The 18,320-nt window shown below is 47.1% G+C and overlaps 1 protein-coding gene across 6 annotated transcripts in view; it reads left to right on the top strand.

Moving 5' to 3' along the window:
* Window positions 1–707: 707 nt before the first annotated feature.
* Window positions 708–18,320, top strand: part of SEPTIN6 (septin 6) — a 69,720-nt gene continuing 52,107 nt past the window's right edge. For 2 of the 6 annotated variants that reach the window (XM_023585840.3, XM_023585841.3), the window contains exons 1-2: window positions 967–1,510; window positions 16,585–16,699. In XM_023585840.3, coding sequence (XP_023441608.1) covers window positions 1,481–1,510; window positions 16,585–16,699 — 145 coding nt within the window. In that variant the 5' untranslated portion in view covers window positions 967–1,480. Of the gene's footprint in view, window positions 789–966; window positions 1,511–1,896; window positions 1,994–16,584; window positions 16,700–18,320 lie in introns of those variants that run through there. The other 4 variants (XM_071213264.1, XM_004482781.5, XM_058291363.2 and 1 more) reach the window with 4 other exon arrangements.

Raw genomic sequence — 18,320 nt, 5'->3', positions numbered from 1 at the left:
TGGTATCCGTTTTTCTTTTCCCACTCCGGCCTTGGACAATGCGGGGTCACTTCCCGCTCCCCATCCGAGCTGCCCCCCCCCCCCAAACACACACCGCAGACCCGGGAGCCTGCCTCCTCCTGCCCTGCCCTATTGAGGAGTGGAGTGTCCAGCCTGCTCGGGCTTCGGGCACGCCAAATCTGCCAGGGTTCGCCGGAACAGGGAGCTAGCTAGGGGCCACTCTCGCGAAAGACAGCAAAGCGCCAGGGAGCGAAGTGTTGCGGGCAAGAGAGAGGACTCCCGGTGGTTGTCCAGGAGGAAATGGAGAGCAGGCAGGCACCGTCCCTGACTTCGGAGGTTCTCCCCTCTCTCCATTGCCCGCTGCCTGGTCCCGGACTGACCAAAGGTTAAGAGGAAATCAGGGGACGGGACACGACTGGATGCCACTCCCCGTCTAACCCCCCTCCGCCCCTCAATCTCGCTTGCAGGTGCTGGGGTCTTTCATACCTTGCCCCTCCTCTGAGACCCCCTCCGCGGAGCAGACAGTAGGTGGGGTAGGTCCCCCGAGCCTCCACCCCCACGCTGAACGTCTAAGGGCTGGGTGAGGGAGAGGAGGCATGAGGTCCGGAAGGTAGTGAGTCGGGTTTCCCGAAATTACCGCCCACAGCACCCAACGTTTGAAATCCCCAGGGCTGAAGAGGCGAATCAGGACTCCTGGCCTTGGACTCTGCATGTCACAATTCGGCTGTGCGACTGCAGTGCGGATTCGACCAACTGCCCCTTTTCGAAGGCCCTCTGTGGAGTGGCAGGTGCCGCAGCCCCCACCCTCTTGGGCCTCAACCCCGCTTCAGGGCTTCAGGGTGTTGGGAAAGAGGGAGGGAGCAGCGAGACTCCAGCGGTGGGCGCTCACATCCAAGCACCCTGAGATCTCGGTGGAGAGGCAGAGGGGGGCCGTGGGGGGGCGGGGAGGAGAGAGAGGAGGATTGCAGAGCTCAGCGGCCGAGCTGAGAGCGGGAGGGGGGAGGGGCCAGGCTCCCTCCCAGCCCCCGGGGTCTGGGGACTTGGGGATGTAAGGCGAGAGCAGGGGGGTGTGACAATTCGGCTGAGGTCGGGACGTACCACGGAGCCCAGTGGCCGGGGGGGGGGGGGGGAGGGTCAGGGGACGCGGTCACCGAGGGGAGCCCCCGCCCCCCTTCGCCAAGGCCTACGGCTGGGGCTGCAGGAAGAACTGGGACTGGGTTCACCCAAAGGGAAGGAAGCGTGTTTTATCCGCCCCCTCCCCAAACTCTCCTTCAGAGAGGGTGGAGGATAGAGGGGAAGTTGGGGTTGGAGCAGCGGCGCGGGGGGCCCCTCCCTTGCACACACACACGCACACACCCCCACTGGACTTGGTCGCGCCCGAAGTGTAACACTTTCTCTTTGTCGGAGGAGCGCGGCTGTTTCCTGTGCTGTAGCTCCCGTTGCGGCGGCGCCCGTGGCAGCCCTGGCCGACGCAGGAGCGATGGCAGCGACAGATATAGCTCGCCAGGTGGTGAGTGCGGGGCTTGGGTGCCAGCGCTCAGGCTGGGGGCCTGGGGAGGGCGGAGGAGACCCGGCTGCCGCCAATGCCGCCGGGAGGAGGGCAGTGGGCAGCCTCCAGGAGCCGAGGCACCGCAGGACTTTTGCTCTGGGGGTCAGCGGCTCAGACTCCCAGCCTGTCCCCGAGAACGGTGATGGTGGGAGGGGGCGGGGGGGGGGGGGAGGAGGTGGCAAAGGCTGAGGGCCGGCGGCTGGACTTTGCATTGCCCTGGTAGCTGCAGTAGGCGCCGCCGCCTCCTTCCCTGCTGCTGCGGCCCGCCGCTGGGGCGTTGCCGAATGAATGGCCGCACGGGCCGCCGAGCCCTCCGGGTCTCTGACACCCTGGCCTTGCTTCCTCAGACCGCCCGGCCACTCGTGGGAGCGCAGCTGCCCGCCCGAACCCGGGCCGCCTCCGGGAGAGGGACACCCTGCTGGGGTTAGCCTGGGGCAGGAGGCGGTGAGTGGTGTGGGGGGGCGGGGAGGTGACTGCCTGGGGAAGGGTTTCTCCATATGCATTACATATGTGACTGCGTCTGTGTGCTTGTATCTGTGTGTGTGCGCGGGTGTGTGCACGCGCGCGCTCGCGCGCCCTCAGCGGCGCGCGGCGGAGCCCGGGTTCTGTCTGTGACCCTAGACAAGTCTGCCTGTTTCTCTGAGTGTGCTTATGTGTGTTCACCTCCAAGGTGTGTGTCCGTGTGTCCGGACGTCTCTGTCTACCGGTGCTGTGTGCCTCTGGGTCCTGTTTATGCATCTCTGTGGGATGCAGCTCGCTGGCCTGTAGGAGGCTGACTGCGTATTTTGGCTTGTTTCTGAGCATCTGACCGAGATTTTGCGGGCCTTTGGGGGCCTGTCTCTGGTGCGTGTTCAATGTAATTGGACTTGTATTCCAAAACCTGTAGAGCTGGCCTCTTTCTATGGGATCGCAGGAAAATAAGTGTGAGACTTGGAAAAGCGGTGCCATCTCTCTTTTTGTTGGCCCTCGACTCTGGGAAAAAGAAATCTTCCTTTCAAGAACTGAAGTTTTCGAACCTGGGGTGTGCAGAGAAGTCCTACTGAAGTTACCTGAAGCTCCATGTTTGTTTTTTTAGACCAAAAGTTTGGTTGCAAAGGGAAAGGACTATTCCATTTGGGCGAATGGCCTTTCAATTCATCCAGGGTCAGCTGGGATTTTAAGATGTGCACAATTACCAGCACCCTAAGGTGAGGGAGGAGAATGAGAGAAAGATAGGTCAAATCCCATGAAACTAAATACTAGTAATGAAACTCATTGAACCACAAACACAGAAATTTTTTTTTAAAAAAACCTTGTGACTGGCTTATTTAGGGAAATAGTCCATGCAACACAATTTGGGTGCAAAAGAAATTCCCCCCTTAGCCTCTAGGTATTTGGTGTCATTGAAATGGATTTTTTTCAAAATTTGAGTCCAAAATCTGGTAGTATTTTCTCTAGAGGATATGTATGAATTTATTCCACCCTCTTGCTATGGTTAGAAGGGCAGGATTATTTGAAATTCCCCCACCCCAGGGAGCCCTCACCTCAGTGCTTTTTATGCAGTCCTAATGTGAAACGACCAGGAGCAAATTGGAGACAATGCTCTGTAATAATGGAATTCGAAAGAATTTTCTTCCCCTCAAGTTTGGCATTGTAATATTTATTATATTTATTGCTTTAGTGTTTTGAGGGCTCCCAGAGTGCTTTTCTGCTCCTAGTTACCTGCAGTTTAGAGAAGGCATAGAGTAAGTAGAGGAATTAGGCTCTTAGATTATACTTGCTCCATCCCTAGTGACAAAATGACATGAATGATTTTTCTTGTCAGCTAATGAATTTGCATTGACCAGTCCGTACTCTCTCACCAGGTTCCCCCTGTCTGGATTAGGATTGCAGGACAGATGTTGCAATGGGGAACATTCCAGAAGGCTGTGTTTCACCTCAGGCACAACCCAGGCAATCTGGAGGGCCCCTCTGTTCTGCAGATATTAGAGGTTTACATGGTTCCAGGTTGGTCTGACTGGACTTGCCACATTGTATGATGAAGAATATGATTGTACACTAGATTTTGAATCTGAAAGAGCAGTCCAAGCACTTGAGACCTTGTTATCATGATAAGTGGATTTCTGGGAAAACTGATGTCACGCTTCATGTCCTTCTCCCCAGCAAGTGAAGCTCTGGTTTATGTGTCATTTGACTCTGCTCTCCTTTGTGTCTGCAAGAAGTTGTAATTCACCAGGGAAAGATGGAATTGACTCAAGAGACCTTGGAGGGCTATTTTCCTCCTTGATTCGTCCAAGGAACATGTATCAAGGGTTGGAGAAGAGAAGACCGGAGAATAAACCTAAGTGTGCCTAGCTTAGGAGTTCTTTTTAGTGAATATCTGAGACATGCTGCCATGCATACGAATAGCGCCCTGGAGTATGTGTGTGTGTGTGTGGGGCGGGGTCAGTTGAGGGTTTGTGTGGCTAGTAAGGTATCATCCTTAGTGACTGAAACAGGACTTAGAGTTGTCAGGCAGGGCTTATATTTGGGCAGGCATGCAACTTGGATGTTCAGCCCTGTGTACATAATACAATCCCATTTGAATGAATGCCACAAAGGATTCTGTATAACAATGCTATTTCTAGATTGTGTCCATGAGTGTTTATTTAATTGACTGATGTGTCTTCTGCTAGCCTTTATCGACGATGTGGAGAAAGAGGCCATGGTGGCTGCTGAGGGTAGGGAGAGGGAAGAAGAGATGTGATGTGGGGCATTTTCAGGACTTGGAGTTGTCCTGGGTGGTACTGCAGGGACAGATGCTGGACATTGTGTGTCCTGCCATGGCCCATGGGGTGGATTGGGGGAGAGTGTAGACTGCAATGTAGACCACTGTCCATGTGGTGCAGCAGTGCTCCAAAATGTATTCACCAGGTACAGTGGGTGTGCCACGATGATAGAAGAGGTTGTTGATGTGGGAGGAGTGGGATGAGGGGGGTGGGGGGTATATGGGGACCTCATATTTTTTGAGTGTAACATTTAAAAGAAAATAAGAAGGAAAAAAAAAAAACAAAGCAAGAGACACAGTTCCTGACTTTCAAGCTTTATAGTCTCATTGGTGAGACAAATTGTGGATGCTGTGAAATAACTAGAGAACTATAAAAGGTCCTTGGGATGCATATCCCTTGCCCTCTACCTGCCTGTGAGGTGGCTTGGGCTGCTAGTAATGTATACTCAGAGAGGTTATGTGACTTGTGCCAAGGTAGCAAGGCCCAGTGCAGGTCCCAGAGGTTGTATCTTCTGGCTTTTACATTGAGCTGTTCCTTTCAATGTTACATTTTGGGATACAGACTCTAAGTGCTGGCCCGTAGAAAGAACTTCTCCTTGATTCTGGCTTGAACCATTTTCACTTTCTCCAGTGGCAATCCAGGTAAGGCCTTTCTCCCCTAGGAAAGAATTTGTAGTTGCTCTACAAAGTTAGCGGGGGTTGACCTGGGGCAATAGTCTGAGTGTAACCTACCAGCAGGGAGAGGATTGCTGCTATATTCTTCTGGTCTTGCTATTAAATGGCAGTTACCTTTTGATTCCCCTTGAAGCTACCTTAAACCACCTCACACACTAAAAGTAATATTCTACTCCAAAGCAGGGAAAAAAAGACCCTAATATGCACCCACACCTCTACTGGGGATTCAGCACTGAAGAAAATGTGCAGACTTCAAGTGTTAAAAATGGTTGACTCTAAGTGAGGCTATATGGGGGATGGTTAGACAGTTTTCCAACTTTTCTGTGTGCTTGACATGTTTCAAAATAAAAAGTTGGGGGGAAATTACAGTGCCTCCCAAATACACATGGCCTCTTCTCTCAAGGAGTTTGCAGTGTAGTGGTGGAGGTGGACACAAATCATTCTGTATTTGTTGAAATAAAGTTTCCTTTAAAAAATCACTATGTAATTATAATTGTAACAAGTGCTCCAAAAGAGAATCACTGCCTGCTATGCAAACTCATTACAAGGGGACCTCATCCAGCAGTGGATTGTCGGGTGTCAGAAAAAGCTTCCTGAGGGCTTCAAATAGGAAAGGAGTAGGTATGAAGATGGGTGGGACCTCATTTCCGCTACTGGGTTGGGAACATTTCATTTGCTAATTCACCACTTTTATTTTCATTCATCCCTTCAACACATATTTATTGAGCACCGGCTCCACCAGGCCCTGTGCCAGGTGTTGGGGATATATTGTGGCCAAGGCATACAGGAACTCTGTTCTCTCAGGGCTTCCAGATGAGAGGCAGGAACGAGCCCTGTTTCCTCTTCTCATTCTAAATCCTGGAAATGTGATTGCTGGCAGTGTTCTTATTACAGAATTTGCACTACAGATTACGGTTTGTCTGTATGGTATAATGAGATTTTGATCTGCAGTCACGTGCATAGCATTTACTTTGTGGCGCCTCTGCTGTGCATTTTCTAATAACTGCTGGCTTCATTACCCAGGAAGTCCCCTCCCCTTGCATAGTGTCAGGGAGCAAACCGATTGCTTGAGTAAAAATAATTAGGAAAGTTACAGTTAAGTGCCCTGGAAAGAGGTATTCCAGAACTAAATACCTGGGTTTCTGGGTTCTCAGAGCCATGCTTCAATATTAGCATGAACAATTGAGAAGGGCTTTTAGTTCCATGTACGTTAAAACCACTCTCAAGAAAGAAAGAAAGAATACCATTGATAGATGTAACATGTTTCTTTCAGCTGTCTCAAAATGCTTCCATCTGTATGATTTCATTTCCCCCAGCAGCTTCCTGGACAAGTATTATTTTTCTCCTCGTTTTATGGATGCAGAGAGACCAAGTGACTTAGAGACCAAGTGACTTAGTCCAAAATGGTATTGCTGGCTGGTGAATGAAACAATGAAACACCTACCAGATGACACCGATTCATTAAAAAAACAAAAAACAAAAAAACTCTGATGTTTTCATGATGTTTCTAAGAAATAAAAATCCGGCCATGCTCTCTTCTCCCTCTTCTCACTGCTCTCCCCCATCCCAGCATACTCATAGGGGTCAGAGAAGTGTAAACTTGGGTGCTTTGGAACTCTCTGATGCTAAAAAGATTCTCAGCTTAAATCCAAGATAGCACAGTCATGGGTTGTGTGGGTTTTCTTTTTCTTTTTTTTCGTATTGCTTTAAATAAAAATATTGGAGCCACCAGCCATGTAACGATGGATTATTTTAAGTAACAACCGGGCGGGGGGGGGGCAGAATAAATTAGAAACACAGACCCTTCCTCCTCCGTTTGCCAAGAGGAGGCTTCTGCTGTCGGGATTTGAAACCGTGGGTTTCTCTGCTGCCTGCACAGAGGAAGGAGGCCACATGCTCAGGAGGGTGAGAAATAATATTATCCTATTCTTCAGTGTCTTCTCATTAGAGGCAGCCATCTGCTGAATTATGCAGCGTGCTCTCAGCTGGCCCCAGAGTTGGGTCGTCCATTCCCCTCACTTAAAGGTGACTGGGGCAAAGATTTGCAGGCCTTCTCAGGGATGGGACTCCAGGTTCAGGTTTCTCCTGCCAGGACCCTCTCTGACCCCTAATGAAGGCCCTTGGGTAACAAAAGCAAAACTCTGCTTTCACAGTCCTGATGAGGTGTGAGGTGGTGTCCAGTTTCCTTCCACAGCACAGGTCCCCAGCTCTGAACACTGGCCCTGAAGCTGGAACTGGTTTTTTATTTTGTTTTGTTTTGTTTTGTTTTGTTTTTTTCAGATTCCCATTAAACCAGACCAGATGGAGGCAGAGGTAAATTCAGGCTCCTCAGAGGGCAATTGGGCATTCACCCAGAGGCCTCTGGGTAAACCTCCTTCTTAAAAAAAAAACCCACAAAAAACAGACTGGAGGTAACAATGACCAGAACACCTAGGATACTCTGTTGAAATAACCTGGCCTGAGGGGAAGATATCTGGCTTTCATGGAAAAGTTAAACCCATCCTGAGCAGGGGCCACCCTTGGCCTGAGGAGGAAATGATTGACCTAAAACCTGACTTGTTGGGTGAGGTGGTCTCATCAGCCCTTGGGCTCTTGAGTACAACTAAGACCTCTGGCCAGGCTGAGGCTTGAGGCAGAGTCAAAAAAAAAGGGGGTGGGGAAATGTGAGAGAGAAATGGAAGACTGAAAGGAGAGGAGAGAAGCCCCTCCTGACATCCATTGCCATCCGTGGGCCAGAGCCACCTTGGCAAGCCCACAGGCCTTGCGGTGGTATTCCTTGTTGCTTCTCCCGCTTTGACACTTCTCCTTCAGACCTGAATCAAGCCACAAACTGTATGTCCCAGAATTTTAGCAGCATAAAACAAATAGATTGGCCACTTGAGTCAGCTTTTCCACTGGAGAGTGATAGTCTGCCTTTCAGGGGCCTGGGTCTTAGCACCGCTCTCTGCCACTAAATCACTATGTGACTCGAGACAAGCCACTTCCTCCCTCTGAGTCTCTGTTTCCCCTTTTGTAAAACTGAGCGGCTTGGTTTAGGTGATCCTTCAGGGCGTTTCCAGCTCTAACATTGTGCGGTTCTTGGGTTTCCCTGTTCTCCAGCCTAATTTTGAGGTCCTTGCCGGCTTCTGCTTCTGAGTGAGGTAGCAGAATTTAACTCCACCCCATCCCTGTTTAGATTGGGTGCGGAGAGAGGAGAAGGCAAGCCTGTGCTTTTAGCTCAGCAGGCTCTCTGCAAGTGGAATAGAAACAACACTTTAGATATTGTCTGTCCCTGTAGGTGTGTATAACCGGTGTGTTGCTATAAAAGTACCTGACAATTGAATTTTTGTCTATTGAATCCCCTTTTAAATATATTAGGAGAGCTGGCTATCTAGTGGAATCCTGCTGTGAATCCTTTTATAGAATGCAAAGTCACTCTGGAATTTATCTTGTGCATCAAAATCCAGATTTTCTTCTCTTGGATTTGCCAAAAATGGGCCTTCTTCTTGTATGGTAGGGATGGTCTCCTTTGTGATTTCCCAGGGTCCCCTGAACTGCTCCCCCACTGAAGGTCATTTCTGAGGCCCCTTGTGGGTGCCACCAGCTTTTTGTAGGCCTTACCTCTCCTTGGAAAGGACCCCTGATTTCTCTCTCAGTGGAGGGCATTGCTCTACTCTCATTTCCTTCTCAGTCTGGTTTAATCAGCATGAGGGAAATCCTGCTGTATGATGTGTTTGACTCATTGGAGGGTTTTCCTTTTAACCGATGGGAACTTATCAGTGCTTTTGTGGTTCTTATGACTGATAACACAGCAGCATTCACTCCCTTTATAATATGAGAAGGCTGGAGATGGGGCTATCTATCATCCACCTGATTGTTTCATCAAGACTATATGCTACGTGTTCCAGGAGAGACGATTTGAGTTCTGGTTCATACAAATCCTTACAATGATGTTATACTATAGTAGGGTTTTATTGTACTATAGGAAAAATAGATCTTTTCTACACAATAAAACCAAATGCCTGGGAGCTCAGAAATGTGCTCTGATTAAACTGAATTTTCTGATTATCTGTGTGTGAAAGCCCTTTTTTAAAATTGTAGTTGAAGATTTTTTTCCAACATATCTGAGGCTACTTTCCTGTATAGGAATGATCATCATAGAATCTTTAAAAAAATAGTAACTTTTTTTTCTGGTCACAAAAGTAACAATATGCCTATTGTAGAAAATTTGGGAAACACAGAAAAGCAACATCACTTACAATCCTTCCACCCAAAAGTAACCACTGTCGTCATTTTGATACATATTCTTTCAATCTTTTAAAAGTGCCTGTATACTTTTCCCCATCTTTGGGATGGTCCTATATATACAGGTTTGTTTTCCTTTAACTAACAGTATTTGGTGAGCATTTTCCATGCACAAATATTCTTTTTTTTTAAAGATTTATTTAGTTATTTATTTATTTATTTCCACCCTTCCAACCCCCCCCCCCCCCCCCCCCCGTTGTCGGTTCTCTGTGTCTATTTGCCCCGTCTTGTTTCTTTGTCCGCTTCTGTTGTTGTCAGCGGCATGGGAAGTGTGGGCGGCGCCATTCCTGGGCAGGCCGCTCCCTCCTTCGCGCTGGGCGGCTCTCCTTACGGGCGCGCACTTCCTTGCGTGTGGGGCTCCCCTACGCGGAGACACCCCTGCGTGGCGCGGCACTCCTTGCGCACATCAGCACTGCGCATGGGCCAGCTCCACACGGGTCAAGGAGGCCCGGGGTTTGAAACACGGACCTCCCATGTGGTAGACGGATGCCCTAACCACTGGGCCAAGTCCGTTTCCCCACAAATATTCTTAGAAAACGTTTTTATCAGCTGCTTAGTATTTCATCATGCATCATGGAACTGATTCATTTCCATAGTCCTATGTGGTGCTTAGTCTTCAGGGCTGGGGATGGAGTTGGGGAAAGGAAAGGTGTGAGATAAGGCTGCTGAGGAGAATCCTATTTCAGTGTTGCTGTCCTTTCCTAGCATTTGGCTGCAAAAGGCCAGAGGAGAAAGTTTGGGGTAAGCCCAGTCATGGGCAGTGAGTTCCAAATATTTGGCTTCAGTCCTGTCCTTCAGAAAGACAGCTACTAACTTAACCACTCTAGTTTTAAATGGAGACAGGAAATTCTGTATTGACAAATGCCCCCCTCAGCTCCCAGAGGCCTCAAATACTGCTTACTTGCTAAATCACAAAGGTTGGAAGAGGGACTGGGTGGGGGAGTGGTGGGACGGAGTGGGGGCAGGGGCTGCTTACTTGGGTGCATATGGAACTCTTTATTTTCAGATAACAGCAGTAGGAGAAAAGATTCACAGCTGGCACCACCAGAGCTTGGTCTTTATAACATGAACTTACGAATATTCAATTAAAAACCAAAATTGGTGTGTCTCAGGGGAGGAGACGGAAGAGAAAGACAGCAGTGTTTCTGCCTGTGATATGAAATGTGGTCTAACGTATTTCAAAACCACAGGTGACTGCAGATGAGGAGAAAACAGGAAATGTAATTGGGGAGGGGTGGGGGCCTCTCCCAATTCCCAGGAGCGCTGTTTCATTCTGCCTTCCCTTTAGCTTCTCTCAGACTCTCTGCATCCTAATTACCCCTGCTGCAAAGCTATGTGAGAACTCTCTTTTCTTACATTAAAAAAGTATTTTCAAGTTACACAGGTAATAGGCGAATACATTTATGCCATAAAAGAATAAAAAAATACAGAAGCGTACTGACTACCCTCTAAGGCAGCCACAGCTTGTGGTTTCAAGGTGTCTTTTCAGTCCCCTTTCTATGCTCTCATATACATTTATGTGCAAATGCACATATAGAGGATTTTTTTTTGTATATGTGGGCTCCTAGTGTGCATGCTGATTTACAACTTCTTTTTTTTCTACAATATAATATGTCTTGGAGGTATTCACATCAGTACCTATAGACCTACTGCATTCTTTCTTACTTGCTGCAGAATATTCCTGAATATGCATGTACCATAATTTAATTCAATATTTTCCTATTGTTTGGGTATTTAGGTTACTTCTGGTTTTTTCAGGATTGTGAACAATGCTGTAATGAATTTCCTTGTACCTTGTACAGGTATGTACTTTTCTGCAGAAGAGATTCTTAGAGAAGGTTGCAGGGTTTCAGGAGATGGGCAATTTAACATTTTTGTGAGTGTTGACTTTCTATCATCTCAGTTCAAGACTTGGAACACCACTTGCCACTCAAGATGGAAGCTTCAAGTTTTAGAGGTAGATGAGCTCGGCCAGATTATCAGTTCTCTCTCCTTTTGTGCACACTGTAGTCCAGGGAACATTCAATTAACTGCAATCAAAGTAATCAGGATCTCAATCAGGCCACTTCAAGGAGAAAGTAGAAGATAAGAAAGCAGAGTGAGGAAGGAGGGAAGAAACTTCCAGGGGCTGTCCTGGGCTTAGTGTACATTCCAGCCCAATGTCCTGTCCTTTTCACCTCTGCATCAATTAGCTTTGAACAATGAAGGCTGATATTCATAATGATGACCTTGACATCTTATAAGATTCATCAAAGCAAGAGTGAATGGTGCTTGATAAACAGGATTTCCTAAAGCAGGAACTACACAAATACATTTGTTTTTAAAACTTTCTTCAAGCTATACCAGGATTGAGACAAGAAGTTTGCTGCTTAAATCTCAGCAAGAAAAACACATTAATCAGAACCCAAGTCTCCTAGTCCCCTGAACACTTCAGTTAATTTAAGTGTGTTGGACACTGGGTAAAAGATACAGATGAAATAAGGATTCTAGAAGTTACCAATGACCTTTATGGAATTCAAATCAATGGCGGTTTCTCTGTAATTCTTCTCCACTCTTCCCTTGGCCTCGGTGACAGAAAACTATCAGTCCTCTCCTACTTTTCTCCCCTCTTGGCAGAATCCTCTTCATCTTCCCATTCTTTACTTATGGGCATTTCCTATACTCAGTCTTTGATTCTTCTCTCCCTGTACTCTCTTGAGAATGCATCCAGTTCCATATCTTTCACTCCTAAATTTTCATCTCAGTCTTGACTTCTCCCTGTGCCTAAAACCCCATATTGCTAACTGCTTATTGAATTGCTTCTTCTGGATATCTCACCATAAATTCAAAACTACCTTATTTTCCTTAATATACAAAATGCTTTTACAAATCCAAATGAAAAAGACAAACACCCATTTTTAAAAGGCAAAGAGGGGAGCCAGTGTGGCTCAGTGGTTTGAGTGCCGGCTTCCCACATATGAGGTCCTGGGTTCAATCCCCCCACCCTGGTACCTCAAAAAAAAAAGGCAAAGACATGAAGAAGTAACTCACATATACATACAATATATATTCAGTTGAACAATGAAAAAAGTTCATCCTTACTAAAAAACGCAAATTAAAGACTGCCATTTTTCAATGATTATATTCACAGTAGTTAAAAAGCCTTTGAAACTCAGTGTTGGTTTAAGTATGGATAAACAGACACTCATGTTGGCGGTGGAAATATAGATTTCTACCATTCTCTGTTGAACGACTTGTCGGTGTGTACCAAAGTCTTTAAAATGTCTGTTCCCTTTGGGGAAGTGGCTGTGGCTCAATCAGATGAGCTCCCGTCTACCATATGGGAGGCCCTCAGTTTGCATCCTGGAGTCTCCTTGTGAAGGCAGGCATGCCCGCATGCCATGGAGTGCCACCTGGCCCCCAGATGCCACAGAAAGATGCCACAGACTCAGCAAGGTGACACAACAAAAAGAAAGGAGACAAGTGAGAACACAGAAGAGCCCACCGAGAATGGACACAGAGAGCAGACAGCAAGCAAGCTGCAAGGGGGGAGGGGAAATAAAATAAATAAATACAGACATAGAAGAACGAACAGTGAATGGACACAGAGAGCAGACAGCACACAAAAAGCCACAAGGGGGGGATAAAAAAAAGTCTGTGCCCTTTGGCCCAGCAGGCTTCAATCCCAGAAATTTAAATTAAGGAAATCATCAGAGATATAGGAAAACGTATGTATGAACAAGAATTGTGTATAATGTTGAAAACTTGGAAACACACTAAATGTCTAGCAGTAGATGATTGGTTAAGGAAATATGGTAAATTCCCACAATGGGATGCTATGGGCCAATAGAAATAACCTTTTAGAAAAATACTTAATTACTTAAGAAAACATCCATATTCTACTAAGTATAAATTCAGGTCATGAAAAGGAATATACAGGACTATTCTTATTTTGTAAAATAAAATAAAAAGCATACAGACTGGAGAGAAATGCATATCAACATTAACAGTATGTATCTCCGGAGAGTAATATTATGGGTAATTTTTATTTTCTCCTTTATAATTTTTCACATGATCCAAAATTTCTACAGTTAATATTATTACTTTTAGAAATAAAAAAAAAGTAAATGTAAATGTTTTTAGTAAAAGCCTATTTAGAACCAAACTCCTCAACTTCTCTGCTAAACAAGCTCTCTTTCCTGCCTTTCTTCTTTCTGTCCATGGTGCCATGGTGCCATCAATCCAAGCTTGCAGTCAGCTTGGATTGCTCCCTTATGCTTTCTACTCAATCATTCGTTGGATCACATTCCTTCTTTAGGACCTCTCTCAAACTGTTCTTCCCTTTTGGAGGGCCAAGTCAGGTCAGTTTACTTGAGCTGGCATTTACTGTCACAGTGCCTGGTGTCACCCTGCCAGTTTAAGATGATTGGAACCATCTCCTAATATGTTTCCCTGCCCCTAGTCTCTCCTTCCTCCAAAATACTTTATTGTGACCCTCCCTGCTCAAAGACCCCCAAATCCCTCTAACCTAATTGCTGAGAGAAGAAAGCCCATAATCTCTCCTGCTCTTTAGGGCTAATATTATTTCCTACCTGCGAGGTGCTTGACTGGGTATGTTTTCGACAATGAAGTAGATCTTTAAGAGTTAGGTGTGGTGCTCTCGCTCAATGCCCTTCACTGTCTTCAGTTTGAAAATCCCCTTTCCTCTCCTTTATGGTCCTTGTACCAGAGGCATTGGGGCACTGGAAGTTTCATGGTGCTGAATTTGGAGACAGGAAGAGGCAGCCAGGGGCGATAAAATATGACTCAGGAAAACTCATCTCGGAGTCCATCCCAGTTTCCAATGCCTGTTGCGTAGGTGGCTCCATCAAGAAAGCAGATTGGCTTCTCTGCAGTGTTGAGGACCAAAATCCAACAGTGGGAGACCTGTATCTTACTTAATTTGCTTTAATAAAAAGAAGGGGGAATGGGGAAGAGGGAGGAGGAACGAGTGAGTGCAGAACAAAGTCTTGCGTGATGGGAGCCACTCATGAAATTCAGCTATCTTCAGGTGCCCCTCTGGGACTCCAACTATGCCAACCCCAACTGAGTAATGGCATATTGGCCATCTGTCAGGAATGTGCCACTGGAAGTGTGTGGGGCGAGATGTGTGAGGGTAATGAACTTGTCAGGTGGCAGTCACTGTCACTCTTGAAAAGTTCAATAAGGCCTGTGGGAGTGGGATCCCAAGCTGGGTGAGGGGGCTATCTGGAAACCAGCTCCGACCGTGTTCACTGCTGAGGTGTTCCCCTGCTATCCTGCCCCAGCCCGTTCAGTGTGAAAGTGTATGCCCTGCTTGGGACCTAGTCTAAAAGCAGGTCCAGCCTAGCATAAGAGTTACTTATTAGCACAGCCTGGGATGTTGGCTCAGGCCTCCTGGCACTAACCATACCCTTCTTGGATTGTTCTTGGTACCTTTCTGGTTACAGAAATCTTGGTGTCGCCCCACCCAACAGAAAATGACTCCTTACATAGCCCACCTCTCTTGAATAGCTCCTCTCTTTCAAGCTTCCCTTTCCCCCTCCCCTGTGGCGGTTGGGAGTTAGCACATTTCTTGAGTACATGCACGCCCCTTTTGTCCTTCCCCAAGCTCGTTGGAAGCCTGCCCCAGTGTGAAGCTCTCCCTGTTTCGTAAACCAGTTAATGAGCAAAGGCCCTCGGCTTTTCAGGGCTGGGAGTGGTTTGGCTGACCTCTATGGAGTCAAGGGAACCTGAGGAAGCAGGAGGCAACTCCCTCTAGCTAGGGAGAGCCACAGCATCCTGTGTCATTAAATGTCAGTTCAGGGGTCTGAGTGGAAGGATAACCTCACAGTGCAACAATAACAGCTGCTCCTGGGGCCTGAATGTTTGCTGCATGCGAGGCACTATGCTAAGTGCTTGAGGAGCATTATCCCATATAATCCTCACACCAGTTCTGTGAAGTAGCAACTGCCCCTTCCCGATTTCACAGACATGGAAACTTTGAGAAGTATGGTAACTTGCCCAAGGTCACACAACCAGAAGGTGGTGAAGTTGGGACTCCAACCCAGACTACCTGATTTCTAAGCCTCTGCTCTTAGCCTCTACCCTGTGCCATGTCCATAGAACCCCAAAAATGTCCTAGAGAGAGGATTACTTGCTTGCTAAAGTCTCTTTGTAATGGTCACTGAACACTTAAGTGCGTGCCAGGCATTGCTAGGCATAGTGCTAAGCTTGTTACAACTATTAGCACATTCAGGTCTCCCGATCACCCCTAAGAAAGGTGATACTATTATCTCATATGATAGACATGGAAGGAGTCCACATCTCAGAGAGGTTATCCTGCTTGTGATTGTGTCAAGATTTAACCCAAGTCTGCGAGCCTCTGATGCCAGCCTCCCATCCCCTGACCCTGCCCTCCCGCCCCTTAGGAGCCCCCTCTGTAGTTTGGTCTGTCTGGAACTCTGGTGATGTGCTCATCATTGAATCTAAATAAAGGCAGCGATGTCCGGAGATGTACTCACCAGATGCAATGGATGAGACATGATGATAGGGGAGAGTGTTATGGGGGGGGGAGTGGTGGGGTGGGGGCGGTGGGGGCGAATGGGGACCTCATATTTTTTTAATGTAATATCTTTTTAAAAAATGAATAAATTGAGTAGAATTTGGGGGAAAAAAACATCAAAAATAAATAAATAAAGGATGCCTAGGGAAGTGAATTTGGCTCAACTGATAGAGCATCCGCCTACCACATAGGAGGTCCCCGGTTCAAACCCAGGGCCACCTTGACCTGTGTGGAGCTGGCCCACGTGCTGTGCTGATGCACGCAAGGAGTGCCGCGCCACGCAGGGGTGTCCCCCGCGTAGGGGAGCCCCACATGCAAGGACTGCGTCCCGTAAGGAAAGCCGCCCAGCGCGAAAGGAAGTGCAGCCTGCCCAGGAATGGTGCCGCATACACAGAATGCTGATGCAGCAAGATGACACAACAAAATGAGACACAGATTCCCGGTGCTGCTGACAAGAATACAAGGGGACACAGAAGAACACACAGTGAATGGACACGAGAGCAGACAACTGGGGGGGGGGGGGAGGGGAGAGAAAGAAATGAAAAATAAAACTTTTTTAAAAAATTATATAAAATAAATAAATAAAGGATGCCTATACCCATGATGCCGGGATCTCCAAGCTGATAGGCCAATGTGCTTTGGAGTGAGGAGTAGCTGAGGGATAAGATGACACCCTGGGCCTGGGTGGGTGTTACTTCCTAGGATGGAGAGCATCTGGATGGGGAAGCAAGACCCAGATTGCTTTTACGCACATTTTCATGTTCTCCCCTCCCTCCCCTTCCAAATTAGGGTGAAGGTTGCCGAACTGTCCCCCTGGCTGGACACGTGGGGTTTGACAGCTTGCCCGACCAGCTGGTGAATAAGTCAGTCAGCCAGGGCTTCTGCTTCAACATCCTGTGTGTGGGTGAGTATTTCCATAGCAGGAAATTCTATTACAGAATATAGATCCTTAATGGCTGGATGTGGTTTTGCAGGTAATTAGGTTAAATAGTGTGTCTTTCTGATCTATTTGCAAGAGCGCCTGTCCCCCTTCTTTTAGCCCTCTGTTTTTCGGGGTTTTTTTTTTTAATGGCCTGGTGTCGTTAACATTTTCCCCTGGCCAGATCAGAATGTGGGGCTGTACCTTGGGGGAAACTGAGCTGTATGAGACCCAATGGACATTTTGTGAGGGAACTGTCTGGCTCAGCTACTGTTGTCGAGTTCATCTTGACTGCAGGAAACAGGAGCCAGGGCAGAGCTGGGAGGGAAGTAACAGCCCAGAGAAGATGCTGTGGGCAGTGGGCTGGGTCTATTTCCTATGCAACTCTGTTTTGCTTGGTACAGTTTGAACTCAAGTGCGAGGACCACACAGCTGAGTTCTTTTATTCCCCCTTAAGTATATCTCTATGTGGACTTTTGTCTCAAGTGTGGGAACTACATCTACTTCATGTCAAGTGTGAGAACTATGTCTTCATCACCTCGAGGTCCCTAGGGCTAATCTAAGCACAAAGAGTGTTCAGTCATGTTTGTGTGAAATGAATGAAAGAGTTAGCCCCACAGGAACCACTCTTCGTACCTCTCAAATGCCTTCCTTAGGCTTCTTTGAAGTAAGCACAGCTGAGCATTGTTTGTATCCTCATGGCACAGAGTGGCGACCCAGAGACTTGGGGAGGATAAGGGAGGCAACCTGAGGCAACACTGAATAAGTGGCAGGGCCATGACTAGGATACCTAAGTCTGGCTGACCCATTATCCCTTCCACTGCTTCTCTAACTACTGCCAGCAATCTCTCAAGAGCCAAAAGCACTTTGGAAACTGTCAAGCACCAACCAAACAAATATGAGGGACAACAGTTCCTTGACGTTCTTTAAGAATCTCTCCTTAGACCTTCAGAATCCCAAATTTGCAAACACAATCACAACATATAATTTTCACCATACAGTGCAGTAAAGCACACCTACAAATTTTCAGTGATCCCCTTCTGAACCTTAGTGCTTGTCTAACTACCATAATAAAGTCATTTTTCACGCTGGTTGGAACACTCAAACCCTTTTTGCTAATTGCCTTTTCTTATTTCTGTATAGAGCATATGAGGGTCTCATTCACATTGTAGATCTGAACCACCATTGACGTGGCTATTTTACTCTTTAACATAAAATTCTATTTTCTCACTAAGGTCGTTCATTTTCTGGAACCCTTTATTTTCTCCTCTCCTCCCTCCTGAGCACTCTTTTCCGGGTCATTTTCTATAGGAGAACCACTGCACACTCAAGGACAAGTAGAAAACAACAAAGCCACTTCTAAATACAGATGACAGTCACCTAATCTCATTCACTAGCTAAATGACTCACTGCCACACACCAACATTGAAACCTGTGAGAAGAAAATGCCTGCTTCACCAAATTACACACCATGGACCTCAGAGTCCAGACCAACACTGTTAACTCTTACAATGCCAAAAGTCTATTCACAGTTACAATTAGGGGCTCTCAGGAGAGGCACACCAAATAAATAAAAGGCATGGGACTCAGTATCAAAATCGATCAA

Source organism: Dasypus novemcinctus, chromosome X (assembly GCF_030445035.2).
Source record: "Dasypus novemcinctus isolate mDasNov1 chromosome X, mDasNov1.1.hap2, whole genome shotgun sequence".
NCBI lineage: Eukaryota > Metazoa > Chordata > Mammalia > Cingulata > Dasypodidae > Dasypus > Dasypus novemcinctus.
This window is presented reverse-complemented; position numbering and strand designations above follow the sequence as displayed.